Genomic DNA, 15,693 nt, shown 5'->3' on the forward strand with positions numbered 1-15,693 from the left:
TGTCATTGCAGAGAATGATGACAGAGGAACCTGAAAGGTATCAGCGGATGCTTCAAAGTCTAGTTTTTAGAGCCCAACAGGTGTGAACCAGGTCACTAATGTTTGTATTGAGATATATGGAACAGTTTTAGATTATGCATTCAGTAATGAACATGGAGCATGGGTATTTGCTATTAATTTGTTATCTCTTTATGCTTATTAGAGCAACAATGAAAAGCTATTGGAGAACCCCTATCTCCAAATGCGTGGGATAATTCAGCTGTCAAGTGATCTTGGAACACAGTTGTAATTTGATCAGTTTTGTACAACTGGGTTTACTTGGCTGTGGAGAAGATGAGCTTACATTGTTCTGCTGCAATTTGGGTCCCTGTAGAACCGCCAGGTACTACCTTGTTTAATGTGTTTGCCTAACCTTTAGCAGTGATATATCTGGACTGAGATGGAAATTAGTTATCTTACCTTGTCTACACGCTGTTTAATTAACTTATTTAACACAAACACATCTTCTTAAGTTAAGAGTCATGTAGAAACTCAATAAATAATGAATTTATACTTGTTTTTTTCGTGGCAATTTCGACTCAGGTGTTCAAGCGAAGCTTGGAATTGGGGGGGATTTGCTGATCTGAGAAATGTCTCTGTAGTGGTCGGGTGTACAGTACCTAATTTATTGATTGATTGATTTGTTTTTTAACTTTACATTGGGGCCAATTAGATGTGGTCAGCCCACATCTTCTGCTTAAATTTCAGGTACCTCCTTTGACTTCACAAAATTTGTGTTGCTTATATGTGGTGGCTAAGGCAGTATTCTTGATTTTTCTTCTTTTTGTGTTTTCCATGTAGGGATGGGTGTCCTCTTCTGTATACGCTGAACAGCAGCAGATGAGATGAGATTACTTTGTTTGTAGAAGGGCTGTCTTCACTCTTAGCCATTAAATTTTGTTCTTATTTAATTTTGTCATTATATAACTCTGGGAGCCGAGGTTCATGCTAGTATTTTTTGCAATGCATCCTCGGATAATAAAGTTTCTGAGTTGTATTTTCTATGCCGTCTAAGAATGCAATTGACGCCAGAACAAATGGTCTGACTCCCATTTTTGACCGGGGCAATAACCAACATCTTTTTGTTTGATTGATAATTAAACCCTGTAAACTGGCTAGTTGATTCTTCCTTGTTTTTTTGTTTTTGGTTGAGTGATTCTATTTGTTCTATCAGACTCCGCTATTGCTGTAAAGCGAATCGCTGAGAAGATTCATATCAATCGAAGCATTTGAGGTGTCTTCAAATAAATGAAATTTGTGGAGGAATATAACTGGGTTTCTGCCTCTCCGAAGGAATGACAGGTACCTCGTCTGCTTCATCTGGGTTGCTAAATTCCTCATGCGGACTGTTTTAAATTAGATGCATTGCTTGCAACTAAGTAAACCCTTGTGTTTTCCTTGTGATCGACTCAAAGCAGCCAAAGTTGGCCTAAGGAATCCATCAAATTAGTCTAAATGTAAAGGATGTACGGAAAGCCATTTGGTGTGAAATTTTTGAAACGGCTATATCGGTCATTCGATCATGATCGAATGATTGAGATAGTCGTCGATCGGACTGCTGAGACAGTAGTTTTACATGTTTTACACTAAATGATTTTTTGTATTGGATGAGATCGGATTTTTATTTTTAATATGTTTTTAGGAGGATTTTTATTTTTAATAGTAGATATTATTTTTTTTTATTTTTTTATTATTCTCATTCATGTCACTATTTTTTTATTACAAGCTTATAATTGAAAACATCCAAAAATATAATATCTTCAAGAATTGTATTTAAATATTTTAAACACTTAAATTTAAAGTTTAAAAAGAGATTTAGTTGATTTGTATAAGATTTTAGAGTTTATTTTAAAAGAGAGACCGTTAATTTTAAATAATTTCTATTATTTTTATAATACCCCTCTATTTAAAATAAATATAAATATTAATTCTTGGAGTTTGATGCAAGTCTCTTCATATGGCATGGCACGTAGAGTCATGCAGGCTTCTGTCGTCTTCTTCTGGTAAAGTAGCTTCCACATGCCCCAATCTATACTGGTCACCTCGCTAATGCCACGCGTTGCACGTTTCCAGTAGATCCTGTCCTTCTCTCAGCTTTCGGCATTGCCACCATTCCCACCTTTCCGTTATCTTCCTTTCGTTTCAAGAATCTCTGCCTGATATTAGTTCGCGCGAGGCTTTTATTCTAATTTTGTCGTTAAATTTGGAGTATTTTTCTCCCCCTTCTATCCCTATCTGTACAAATTAGGGCCTTCGTCTCCGGCGTATCTAATGATCCAATGCCGCAAGCATCAATGTCTTCCAGTTCTGCCTATCTCTCCGCCCTCTCCCTGGAAATCCAGAAAAAGCTGCAGAAGGTGGGATTTTGACCTTTTTTTAGGTGTAGTTTGGTTCTCCGTTACTCTTCCCTGGATTCGTGACTAATAGCATTCCAAGCGTTCTCTTATCCTTTTCTCTTTGTTGTCATCTTGTATTTGCCGGTGGTCCGTTTGCTTTCGACGTTAAGGCTCCTGACTTGTCCTGAGTTTTTTATTTTTCTAGTACAGAGTGTCCAGCTTTTTCTCGCTGACGAAACACAGCTTTCGCCTGGGAGCTTTTCGTTTATTGAACCTTTCGTTTATGGACTTCTTTTCAGGCACTGAATTCTCCATCTCAGCGGTTGGATTTATTGCAAGAGTTGTTCGCTGATATTGCTTTAGAAATTGATGGTCGAGCAAGAGGTACAGTATCATTTTAAGATTCCCATATTGGTTTTTCACGTCTTTTTATGCCGGAGATTTGTAGTTTGAATATGGAAACAACATCCGTGAAAGCAAGTTTCCTTTTACCCGAGATTCTTAGTGCAATTCTGAAATACTAAGTTTTGACTCTTTACAGAATTCATTTTTTCACAATTGCCTCAACCTAGTGAACTGCTCCGAAACAAGTCTTTTCTGTCAATTTGGGTTATTCCAAATCATGTTGTGTGGCTACTGATGTTTCATATTATCCATGGATCAGTTAGCTCTTTGTTGTGTTTGAGGTACTCAAAACTTTGTTCCTTTGAGTTGTCTGATATCAATCCTGAATTGCAATTGGAAACAGGGATAATTCTTAGCAAGGATGAAGATGCAAAGAACGATGAAATTGAGAGCTGCTTGTGCTTTTACGATGTACTTGCTGACCATTATGTTCAGATGCCTGAAAATGAGGAACCCGTCCGTAATCTGATTGTCCAGTTATGGAGTCAGTTGTTCGCATCCCATATATTTGCGCTTCTTTTTCACAAATGGGTATTTAGTTATTAAATTTTTCATTGAACCATTAAGTTCGTGGTTTTTCTTCGTTTTCTGAAGGCTGTCATTGAAGAATCTTTTCTATACTCATCAATTTTTAAGCTTATGATGTATTCATTTCTCATTCAGAATCGGCTGATTTGCATCTGATCTGGCTTTCAGTTATTTGAAGTTCCACTTGAAATTTCAGAAGCACACCTTCGTTATGCATCAGCTCTCGTTCAGGGTGCAACAAATATATTCTGGTATTGTTTGGTTTTAGAAGCTATATACCATCAGCCTTGTTTTAAGGTTTTTTAAGGTCAGCTGCACAGTCACCTAATCATCACTTTCATAAACCTGGACAATTTGTGGACTTAGTCTAGAAATATATATTAATTTATAAAAATCAGTCCAGCGTTTAATCTCGAAGAACTGTTGCTTTATAAAGTTCTACCTTAGATTTTGTTCAGCTGATGAATGGAGTCTTCAGCTCAATTGTTAGGGTTGGTGGGAAGAGATGGGTTGTGGTTTATCATTATTTGGGGGTAAAAACAAAAAGCCATCAAAACCTCAAAAATCTCATAACATTTCATTTATGTTGGCAGGCTTGACATTCAGACAAACTCGAGGCATTTCCTCTCTTTATTCCATGTAAAGAAACTGCATCACAAATTTACGTTATTTTGGCAACTTGCTTTTTTCTTTATTAGTATCCTTTCTATTCAGGTAATGATTATAAATGATTGATCTTGTTTTGCAGTATCTTCTCGAGAATGTTGCTCTGGTGCATATGAAATTAAGCAAAATTCCTGTGCAGGTTCAGTTCTTGTTTTTTATTGCTGTGTAACTAAAATCACTATTTCTTGATCGTTTTTTTTTTTTTTTTTTTTAGCTATACAGATGCAAATAAATTTGTCAGGAACTGAAACATAATCTTGTTTTTCATAATTTACAGACTCAAAGGGACCTCTGTCTTCTGCTTTCTAGATTTATATTCTTCTATAACTTAGGTGTGGCTTCAGATCTCCATAACATCCTATTAGAAATATATCTACTTTTTTGTGTTTGTGTTGATTTATCTGTGCGTGCAGTTGACAAGCTGGAGAGTTTCCTAAAGCACTTTCCTGTTTTCCCAAACACTTTCTTAGTTGGTGGACCTGCAGACATTTTTGTAATTGAGCTAACGGATCAGGTACTAACTGAAAGCATTTGTAATGGTATACATCACCTTTGAGAAGAAATCAGAAGCATTTGTTTCTAATTGTCAGCTCCAGAAATTAAAGGTTGAGCCAGTTCTGCTGCATTACCTCTCTCAGATGAGGGCCCTCAAAGGTGAATTCAACTCCGCAAGTTCTATAGTTGGAGAGCTGTAGTATTATTCACAGCAAAATGAATCTATTTGTTTCTGCTGATTTTTTTTAATCTTTTTGTAGGCTTGGAACTCAGGATGACTACAAGTACACGGCTGAAAGCATGCCTATATAGCTTCACTTCACCTGGCGGTCCGATGTATCCAACAAGAGCTGTTCGTCATGCGGCCTGGGATACGTTGGACTTACTTTTTCCGGTGAGTTCATCTTCAAATTAGTCTATAGTGGAAAACAATGATGGAGTAGCATGAAAACGATAATGAGAAGTAGGTTTTCAGTCTAATTCTTTACTTGCTGATTGTGAACCCCTGGGTCAAGGTGGGACGATATCCACGGCACCTGATAAGTCTGTTTTTTCGGCTGCTGTATCCATGGTACTGGCCCTCCTCATGTTGGAATTTCATCAGACCTTGTGTGACGGCATTGTTCTACTCTGTAGTGAGGTTAATCTTTTCTAGTTTGGAAAATGTAAGGAAACCCAAGAACCCATAAAACATCAAGGGTGAAGTATAAATTTAAATCCTCATTTGAAGGTTTAAAGTTCTACTAATTTGTTTTCACGGTCAGTGGCTGAGATGGTGGCTGGCTGGCTGGCTGGCTGGCCTGGGTTAGACAAGTACCAAAGCTATCAGCAATTGTCTACAAAACCAGTCGAACGAATCTTCAAGTTGAATTGGCTGCAAAGGCTTTGGCCGACCACTCGAGAGAATTTTTTTCCATTAGCATTCTCCTTCACGGCAGTGTCTATAAAGATCATAATCTTATCAGCGATCATGAAGATCAAATTTATCAAATCTTTTGTGATCATATTCTTCTCAAAGAGCTTAACAGGCTATTTTTATCTAATCTTTTGTGTTTACTCAAAATATATTCTTCTCAAAGATCATGAAGGTATTTTTAATTTTTGGATAAGTATGGATTTACGCCTTGATTCAGGAGCAACAGCTGTACACACTTTTAGAAGTATTAATATTGGGGGTTATGCTTTATGTATTAGCTCATACGGTTCATATAATCATTATGTTAGAAATTAGATGTTTTAATTTCAAACTAACGAGAGTAATAATAATAATTATAGAATAAAAAACAAACAAACAGGATAATACAAACAAGATTTATACATGTTTGCTTCAAGGTGAAACTATGTTTTGTTTTTCGTCGTTGCAGTAATTTACTATGAAGATAAAATAGTTTATAAAAGAAATTGTACACAATTACAAGAGTTATTCTGTAATATCTCGGGTTACAACTTATGATATTCCTCGGATGAATAATGAAAACCCTAATAGCGACGCCCTAAATATAAAGAGAAAACTATGGTAACCACGATACAAGAGTAAAAATTCCAAACTGTCCTTAATGAAACAGTAATTAATATATCGTAGACCTAACTGGGGTTTTGCCCACACACCCAGGAGGGGGCTCCTCGCCCCCCTTCTAACCCCTATAGCGATCTTACAACGAAGGTCGACTTGTCGTACCGATTCTGCGTAAGGAATTAATTAGGCACCACAACTTAACAATCTCCCACTTGGAGATTAATCCATTATCAATTTATCCTCTACAGCAGTAACTTCTCAGTAGTTTAATCGTAATAGTTTTTGTTAACATATTAGCTGCATAGTAGCCTTCTGATTCCTTTTAATCTTCTCGACTGTTAATACTCCATCCGATTAATTAAGGCCTAATGTATCAGCTCATATGGTTGATACAATTGATACATAATATTACAACAATAATCACTAAATTACAAACCTTTTGAAACTCACATCTTGCAAATGAGTACATATCATTTGTTAAAATTTTAGGGGATACTTCTTTATGACTTTACATGCATTTTGCTATAAGTTACATGATACAACAAAAATAAATAAAATTGATTAGTAATAATAATAATTTAAAAAAACGAAACTAAAAGAGTATAAAGATGGAGAAGGGTGGAGAGAGTTGAACAGGAGAGAGTTGAACAGGAGAGAGAGAGAGAGAGAGAGAGAGCAAAAAAAGAGAGGGACGTCGGACGGGAGGAAAAGCGGAAGGGTAAGTTCAAATCCGAAGTCACTGTTTTGTTTTCTCGTTGATTTTACGTTTCTAATTCATTTTCTTCTTCTCTTAGTTCGTTTTAAAAAACAAAGAACTTGATCCTAAATGGAGAAAAAGCCATCGAAATCTCCACTATATACTCCTACAGCTAATCAGTAACCATTCGCCCCATGGGCAATAGCGGATAGATTGTCTAGATCACAGGTTGGGAAAATTACTTCTTTGAGGGAAAAATAATGGATCATAAAGTAGCTTGGATCATACCTTTCATCCCATTAGTAGCAGCGACTAGAGTTTTGCTAGTTGTCGAGGGTTACTTCTTCCCATTTTTCATTTGCTTGACGCAATCTTAGATTCTTCAAAATCTTTCCAAAGCGACCTCTATCCTTGGAACCCCAGAATTTGTTGAACCTCCCTCATCTACTTCCGATAAACCAAGAATGTTGAATTCTCTTCTTCCTCAGGAGCGATCAACCACATTATTTTGCTTACATGGGACAGTCGATAACTTGACCTAATTAGCGTTACTAAGGACAACTACTTCAATGCAGCACTCATCAGAACCTCTAAAACAACTCCTAATGGGCTATCAGTGGTGTCTACGATCCTTACTAACAATCCTTCAAAAACAAGAAGATGGTAGTGTCCTGTGCTTGCCAGGCAGGGAGTTACCCTACAATCGCTGGTTGTAAGGGACATGCTCCCCCAATTTTTGTAATTTCTGTTTTATTAATACATCTTCATAAAAAAAAAAAAAAAAAAGAAGAAGATGGTAGTGTCCATATGATGGAAGATTGGTGAAGATCCTTTCAAGTGTGAAGAAAACATGATATCTAGTTTATGAATAAGATTAAGTTGCTTAAATCAAAATTGAAAAACTGGTCCAAAAATTCCTATAATACCTTCTCTATTCTCTACTCTTTGCTTCTCTGCCAAATTCAACTTCTTGATCGAGCCGTAGCTCCACTGGGGTTAGTTATCTTTCTTCTATTAAAACTCTGCTTGACTTTTTGATTGCCTAAGAGAGGCTCTTTTGGAAGTAGTCAGTCTGGTTCGATCTGTAATGCTATGTATAATATATAGCACACCAAACAACAAATACGTGCACAAAGTATACCTGATCTCTTCTACCTGTTTGTTATATAGATGATATATAACACACCAAACAGGGAAACCATTCCTCCTGCACCTATGAAGCGTAACTAAATGCATCTTGGTTCGTGAACTTGAGATCAGAAGTAAATCAATTCATCCTACAATTTTGATTGGCTTGCTTCATTTAAATCTTGTATGGGTCTCATAGAGTTTTCAGTTGCAGTGAAGCATTAGAATTTATTATATGGATTACCGTCCAAAAATTCAATAAAATTAGTTAAGTTGAAAGAGATTCTAAGGAGATTTATTATGTGGTTTTGATGGGTCGGAGGCCTGGTATTGCGAAGCATTTAATTTTCCAGTGAAGATTCAAATTTACATCCTGTAAGGCAGTCATGGGTCGAAAGGGAAAGAACTATTATGCGGTTTTGAGGGGTCGGAGGCCTGGTATTTATAGCTCCTGGGCAGAGTGCAATCAGCAGGTTGGTGGTGTCTTCCTACTTTTTTTCTACTGTAGGATTTAGTAATCTACTCGGCGAATTTGCTTCGACGAGTTGGTCTGGAGTTACTGTTTTCTTTGTGTCAAAGATTTTGCTCAATATGAATTTATACATTGTCAAATTGAATGGTTGTTTAAATTTCATGTTGGTTTAGGTTGCTGGGTTTACGGGTAATGTCTTCAAAGGGTTTAGCAGCATTGTTGATGCAGAGGAATATTTCAATAGTTTCAAAATAGATGACAAGCCTGATCAAGGAGGGAAGGAAAGGCATGGTCTTGGAAGTGGTTCAGGAAAGCAGTATGTGCAACATGGCAACCTTGTGAACCCAGTTGATCGAAAGGACGGTAATGGTAGTAATTCAGAAGTAAGCATGTTGTAATGTGATCCTGCATATTTGCTGTGTGTAATATCTTTTTCTTTTCTTTCTTTTGGTTCAGTTTTGATAATTAGAAAGGAGGGAGCTTCCAGCTCAAAATGTTGATTTCTGAGCAAATGCAGGAAAGGATATATGCAAGTTGTACATGAGATGAACTTTATATAATCAGTTTCAAAAGATGAAGCTGAAAACAAATGGCTGGGTGGAACCTCTCTACCTTTTCCCCTCAAAATTATTCTTTCTAATTAATTCATTCAATACTCTTTTTTTTAAAAAAAAATTATGTGGAAATGTAAGAGAATACAGACAGAACAGCAGTAACCAGAAACATATAAAGGGAAAATAGTATGAATGAGAGAAAGGCACCTCCCCAACTAGAATGTGACATCATTATACAACCTTCACAATCCCCACTGAACCTAAAATTAATTCACTACAGTGGCAGAGGCAAAACATTCTAAAGTACTGGTATTATTGTTATTAGGAGATCTGTCTATTTAAAAGTGGAGAATATTGGAGGCATTCACACTTCAATTAGTCAAAGGGCCAGTATAGGACTCCTCAAGTATAGACTTATATCTCACTTCTTTTTATTCTCTGTTCTCTACGTGACTTTTTTTTGTTCTTATCCTGTGATTATAGTCTTCTGCTTGACTTTACCTGTACATGTGCACATTATGACTCAAATCATGTTGTCCTTATACTTAATTTACAGTTCCTTAGCTCTCTCGCATTATTTTGCTCACATTAATATGAGTTTATTAATCTTTGTCTATGCCTTATGCAGTCACTTGTATGTCATTACTAAATCGATGTTTTCTTTAACTTTCTTGTGGAGGGCTTCAAATTCAAATGTTTGTTTCTGGATGCTTCTCCCAGTTCTCGAGTTGAAGGTGTAGAAAGCTTCCATCTTGAACAATGTGACAGGGTAATTCTCACATGATCATTAAGCAATTCTAATTTCTTAAGCACAAATTATTCCACGGGATGAAGTTCCGGTTGAAGGAATTAGCTGCTTGAATGTGACTCTTTCCTTGAACTTTTATTATACTTAATATTTCTGGTATTTTTTATGTGCTTGCTTGGTTGTAACATTGATATTTTGCAAGTAGTGTACACATTTTTTTTTTTTTTAAATGATGCCAAGTAGTGTAAACTTATTCTACAAGATTTGAGTTGTATTATGAAGTAGACTGAAAAAAGTGCCAATCCAGAACTTCATCACAAATCACTCATTGCATATCATTGGTATATTGTTATTACAATTGTTACTTCCCATCAAAATTCCTCTTTTTGTAACTGAGTAATGATTTTCTAGCACGGGTGTCATATTGAGTGACAGGAAGTAGGAACAATATCTTAAATTTAGGTGACATTTCAGTTTTATGTTCGCTTCCACCTAAAATTCTACATTCCAAATTATGCACGAGATAAAACATCCTGTTCACAGAAACAACCGCTCAAGTGTTCACTTAGATACTTTGATGACTGTTCTGAAGGCCTTTTCTTCTTCCCTATCTTCCTATTGTAACACAACCATTTTTTGGAACTATGTGGGATTAGGGTCACGTCCTCATTTTTCCTTTAAACTAATTCTTTACCATATGTAGGATTTGAGTTTGGGGAATTTGGCTTGTTAAGTGCAGGAAATAGCCGAACATGTGGATCATTTTCAATGTTTTACTTCACTATATGAATTGGAATGTCTCCTCCAGAGGACACAATCATCTCTAAACAGCAATAGTGAACAACATGGAAGAACATTTCATTTTGATAGAGAAGCTCCTTCCGCACTGGACCAGGTAATGTGTCTTTACAGACCTTATCCTTTGCAACATGCATATAAAAAAATTTCTAGTTGTGCAAGCAAAGAAAAATATTTCAAGTGGTAAACTCATAGCTGGAACAGTTCTCAGGCTGTTGAATCACTTGAGGCTATTGTACCCTTACAGACAAACTTTATCTTTAGCTTATTTACTTAATAATAGGAATCTGATTCTGATCTCCACAGGTCAGATTGAGTTCAAACATATTGCATGTAAAAGTGTTGCACAAACATATACACACACATAGAGACCATATTTTATTTGGCTTCTGCCTTGGTTATGCACATGCCTTCCCTATATATACTCTCTCTCTCTCCCCCTCTCTCTCTCTCTCTCTCTCTCTCTCACACACACACACACACACACACACATTTGTCTTGCTTCTGCCTATGTTATGCCCATTGCTTCTCTTTATGCACTTTCTCTTCCTCATCTTATGCTCTTGCAATCTTTTTTTCTCAGCTTTCTGGTGGCAATTACTTTGAGTATGATGCTGCTAACGATCTACTGAATTTTAAATCAGAAGAGGATTTGTTTGCATATCTCGGTCTCAGAACCATCAATTCAAAACAGGAAGTTGGTGCCTGCCGGTATTTCCATGTAAATGATTCCTAAACTCTCTTGGATTGATTTTATGACAGCACTTGATCATATAGAACATAAATATATATATATATATATATATATATATATATATATATATATATATATATATATATATATATATATATATATATTGGAGAAAAAGTGCTAACTGGAACATAAATATTTGATTCTGGTTAATTTGAAAATCGTTGGTCTTCTTAAATATATAGAAAGTTGGGTCATATTGTTTCAGTAAGATGAATCAGAACACCAATCTCAACATTATCTTACTTGGCAACTTAGAAAAAATTGTAGCTGTCAAGGAAACATCAAAGATTTGACATAAATTTGGTTAGATTGGTTCTGTTTTATGGTATCCTGTTATACTCTGGTTCATTAGGGATTTCTTTCGTCTTGCTTTTTTTTTTTTTTTTTTTGTGAGTTGTTTTACATTTTATTAATTTAAAACAGTACAATTCCCCAGAGATGGGGGTTACAAAAGAAATAAAAAACTATAGATTGCAAAAGGGGCTTCTGAGATAAATAGAAGTTAGAGAGCCCCCTTTGTTTCAAGTTCATCCACTACTGAATTGCCTAAGCATGGGACATGCATACGGGTGCTTTGTTTTTTTGAATTGTCGTGCTTTGTGGGTAGTAAGCAGCTTTGTATGACATATAATTTCTCTTCTTTGTTTTTCTTTTTTGAACATTCTTGGTGGAAATTCTCTTTTATCTTACAAACTGTAATACCACAGTGAACAACTGTGGTACACTTTATTGGTGCCATTTTTTTCACATAATAATTTTTGAAGAGTCAACTACATCTTCTGGAGGAAATCATGTCTTAGCCAATTTAAGGGGTACAGATCTTCTGTTGGTTGTTTGGAAAACCATTCCAATTGCAAGAAATTTTGGCAAACATAGACTTCTCACTATAGATGCTGGCCCCTGAGATCTGACTTAAGTCGAAATCCATGTTGATCCATTGTATGCAATTACCCAATTTTTAGGAATATGTACATGGCATATGGAGCTCTTTCACTTGAAATGTGATAATTCATATTGTTTTTTTATTTAATTATGATGTAGATGCTCATTGACTTTTAAGGGTTTTGTTGCCTTAAATTTCTCTTGGAGTTAAAAGATGTATTGCGAATTAAATCAGTGGTATATGTACATGCTGCAGAGAACTTATAAGGTAGAGTTCATTGGATCATCAAGAGGGGACCCCGGTAAAGCTGGAGCAGGAATTATACTCAGAACTCCTGATAATCTCACGGTGACCATTTTCATGCATATCAAAATTACATGATGATTGATGTTTACTTTTTGTCCTACCGTTTATCCTATTACCATGACATTGTGTTGTATTTAAACTTTTATAATAGTTTTTTATTTTATTTTTCAGGTGTGCAAAACTCTTGTGGGGCTTGGAATAATCCCCTGGAGGTTGACCATGCTTCATGCCTTGATTGTAGCGTTGCAACTCTCACTTAAAAGGGGCATACATCACCTACATGTGATTGGGAAATTTGATGCTTTCAATGTAACGACTTGAATCCAACAAGCAAAAAAAATCAACCTTGAATTGTCAAGTCCTTTTAGATAAAGTTTATGAGCATCTTATTGGATTGATTACTTGCTCTGGTATTTAATTTATTATTATTATTGATCTTGCACAGACTTCCGCTGCACATGATCAGAGGTTCACTTATCTAGTGGAGGTTGCTCATGATTTGATGAAAAAATTCAAATATCTATTGGTGTCCCATGTTAGAAGGGTATGTCAACACACGGCCCTTTATTCTGGTGAATATATTTCTGCTTCTCCTCACTTTGATGCATTATTTCAACTTTTTTTCTTTAATAGGCATATGAAGCTGAGCTCATGCATTGGGTCGATGGAGCAGTTGATCTGCCAGGTATTTGCCACAGCTTAAAAATAAGTTGGACACTACATTTAAACGGACGAACTCCAAGACTATATATTTCCTTTTTAGTGGCATGATTCCACAAACAAGCACTTGAATCAACGTTTTACTACACTAATCATCTTTTTCTGCAGAGGCTTGCCAGGAAATGGATTGTGAAACTCATTAATTTTGAACCTTTGTGGAGTTGAAATAATGCTTGAAGCCTGTCAATCATTGACTCCTCGGCAGGGAAAAGGAGGATCCTTGGGACAAATTCGGTCACATGGCTTTCAGATGAGATCTAAAACAGTCTCTGGGTGAGAGGAGACCATGTTTGGCTTTTATGGTTGGATTCTCTTTCAAATCACTACACTTGATATTACCTCTTGGGAACACTAGTGCTAGAGCTATTTTAGTCTATGTACTTCCAATTCTCTTTCATCTTAGTGGCGTTTGGAGTTTTAGCTTAAAAGACAAATTTCATTCACCCTTTTGGTCCATTTATCTTTCTCTTTGGAAGCTGTGGAATGTGGGAGAAAATTCCCTTAACAGCTTTCTGAACTCAAATCCTTGAAATCCACCCTCAACACTCTGAACCAGATAACTATCCACTTATCTCTGTTTCACTTCTTCTTCTTTATCTTCGGCCTTTCCCTTTTCATCAACATCTTCTTGTCTGACCCTTTAATCTAAAGTTGCAGACACTCTGTAGAAAGTGCCAACTTCCCTACTATTGATTACAAAAAACAAAATTGAATGCTTCTTTCAGTTGATAAATTTCTGCATCAGAGACGTAAGCACTTGCCTGCACTATTCGTCACCATTTAATAGTCCAACTGCCGTAACTGCATATGTTGAGCATTTCAATGGTCTTTCCAGTTTCTACACCTGTGTTGAGCATTTAAAAGGATAAGGAGGTGTTGGTTAAACTTTAAGATTGTTTTTGGATATTCAGTTTTTCAAATAAAACTTAAAATATAAACTTTTTTGTTCCTGAAATGAACATTTTTTATAGATCTTTGAAGGGAAAAGTTTCAGGTCAACTTCCTGGGATGGGAATGAAGGGAGACGCAGAGAAGGGAGGGAAGACGATAGCCGAGGAGGAAACAATGAAAAATATACTGATTTTGGGTGTTTTCCGGAGGTGGAGAGTGTTGATGCGGGGAGTTGTGAGTCGGATCATCGGATGGGGTTGGCGACTCACAACTACCCCGAGTTACCCGCCCGATTCTCATCGGCTCTTCCAAAATCTGTGGGGCGAGTGGACCGGCGACTGCCATTCGCAAACCAAAGCTCTGTATTAAAGTAATCGCAAAACCAGAGAGTGACGACAGGGGATTCTGAATGTCTGTCAGGCACTCAAGCTTCTTCCGCAAACGTAAGCGCTTACGCTGCGGCTGTGAGAAACCGACTCAGTGGGCTCCCCATCGAAGCTGAAGCGCTTCTTCCGGACACGGTTTCTTCTCCGCCGGCGATTACTTGTGAGAATTTCAGCTCCGTTCGCCGTTTTGTCTCCCCAGAAGCCAGCAAACGATTTGATTTATAAATCTTAAACACGTAAAATGAGGAAATTCGAAAGCCAATCCTTTTTCCTTTTTCTTCAAGATACGCGGCCACGTAGTGGAAGCCACCATTTTCAAATCCCCTGAATCAATTCCTAATTATTTCAAAACGTCAATGTTTGAGTAGCGTTTCAACTAAGCTTTCATTCAAATAGTGCATGCACCACGTATAGGTGACATGTTCATTTATTGACCATATCTTATACATATACATATCGACTTCCTTGTATCGGTTGACATATATTTCCTTGCATTATTAGCCTCTATTAGCTAATATACTCGTGTTAGCTAAGGCAAAATCTGATACGTATCGATTGGCAACATGCTTGTAGGGGTGCGAAAAGTCCTAGGGCATGTCCCTTCCAACTTCGTCGATACCCTCCATATCTACATTATAATAATATATCCTCGATTAGTGGTGAAAATTCAATTTTTTGTTTTAGGTTAAATAATTTTAAAAATCTTAATTAAAAATTAAAATTTTAAAATACTTTTCTTCCACCAACCCATTTTCAATAAGTGCTTAAGCTTGTTTCTATAATCTCCATAAAGCACATTGATTAGTCTCCTAATGAAAGAGATTATCCTTGCCTGCTACTCTACGTTACGATTGACAACATGCTTGTAGGGGTGCGAAAAGTTCTAGGGCATGTCCCTTCCAACTTTGTGGATACCCTCCATCTCTACATTATAATAATATACCCTCGATTAGTCGTGAAAATTCAATTTTTTATTTTAGGTTAAATAATTTTAAAAATCTTAATTAAAAATTAAAATTTTAAAATACTTTTCTTCCACCTACCCATTTTCAATAAGTGCTTAAGCTTGCTTCTATAATCTCCATAAAGCACATTGATTAGTCTCTTAATGAAAGAGATTATCCTTGCCTTCTACTCTACGTTCCTCTTCCCTTACTTTGGCACACCAAATATAGGAATACGTAACCAGATACATAGTATAATACAGTATACGATGTATTAGCCTTTCTTATACAAGCTTTCCCCACGAAAAGTGGCGTTTGTCCACGTCAATCCCCAAGTACGCCACGTGGCCTCAACCGCGGCGAAGACATTTTCCTGGAAAACCCATCCCGAGGCATGCACACTCCTGCTGACCGTCAAAAGTTGCGC

The 15,693-nt window shown here is 36.6% G+C and overlaps 3 protein-coding genes across 6 annotated transcripts in view; all 3 read left to right on the forward strand.

The window, feature by feature from the left end:
• The window catches only part of LOC137934466 (uncharacterized), a 59,516-nt gene extending 58,190 nt beyond the window's left edge, over positions 1-1,326 (forward strand). Inside the window, exons 16-19 of the mRNA XM_068778813.1 lie at positions 12-80; positions 203-382; positions 583-747; positions 841-1,326. Of these exons, the coding sequence (XP_068634914.1) occupies positions 12-80; positions 203-289 (156 nt within the window). The 3' untranslated portion in view covers positions 290-382; positions 583-747; positions 841-1,326. The remainder of the gene's footprint in view (positions 1-11; positions 81-202; positions 383-582; positions 748-840) is intronic.
• A 790-nt stretch (positions 1,327-2,116) lies between these two features.
• On the forward strand, positions 2,117-5,493 carry LOC137934481 (uncharacterized). 3 transcript variants are annotated; one of them, XM_068778858.1, is made up of 11 exons: positions 2,117-2,396; positions 2,675-2,759; positions 3,124-3,311; positions 3,477-3,559; positions 3,902-3,947; positions 4,057-4,113; positions 4,252-4,306; positions 4,388-4,488; positions 4,565-4,628; positions 4,730-4,863; positions 5,234-5,493. In XM_068778858.1, exons 1-11 carry the CDS (start codon positions 2,319-2,321, stop codon positions 5,276-5,278), a joined length of 936 nt encoding a protein of 311 aa, XP_068634959.1. In that variant the 5' UTR covers positions 2,117-2,318; the 3' UTR covers positions 5,279-5,493. The 3 variants fall into 3 exon arrangements, with proteins under 3 accessions (XP_068634959.1, XP_068634950.1, XP_068634967.1); XM_068778849.1 differs by lacking the exon at positions 5,234-5,493 and adding an exon at positions 4,985-5,225; XM_068778866.1 differs by lacking the exons at positions 2,117-2,396; positions 2,675-2,759; positions 5,234-5,493 and adding exons at positions 2,826-2,851; positions 4,985-5,225.
• Positions 5,494-6,633: 1,140 nt separating this feature from the next.
• LOC137934470 (uncharacterized) lies at positions 6,634-13,913 on the forward strand. 2 transcript variants are annotated; one of them, XM_068778836.1, is made up of 11 exons: positions 6,634-6,703; positions 8,149-8,283; positions 8,456-8,665; positions 9,516-9,605; positions 10,324-10,479; positions 10,966-11,103; positions 12,275-12,367; positions 12,497-12,634; positions 12,771-12,869; positions 12,959-13,010; positions 13,154-13,913. In XM_068778836.1, the coding sequence occupies exons 2-11, from the start codon at positions 8,197-8,199 to the stop codon at positions 13,186-13,188; spliced, it is 1,098 nt and encodes a 365-aa protein (XP_068634937.1). In that variant the 5' UTR covers positions 6,634-6,703; positions 8,149-8,196; the 3' UTR covers positions 13,189-13,913. The 2 variants fall into 2 exon arrangements, with proteins under 2 accessions (XP_068634937.1, XP_068634928.1); XM_068778827.1 differs by having other exon boundaries at positions 6,647-6,703; positions 8,133-8,283.
• The last annotated feature ends 1,780 nt before the right edge of the window (positions 13,914-15,693 follow it).

This window comes from Aristolochia californica, unplaced genomic scaffold, assembly GCF_029961685.1.
Source record: "Aristolochia californica isolate CCGP_79_NKW_82.1479 unplaced genomic scaffold, dmAriCali1.0.hap1 SCAF_10, whole genome shotgun sequence".
NCBI lineage: Eukaryota > Viridiplantae > Streptophyta > Magnoliopsida > Piperales > Aristolochiaceae > Aristolochia > Aristolochia californica.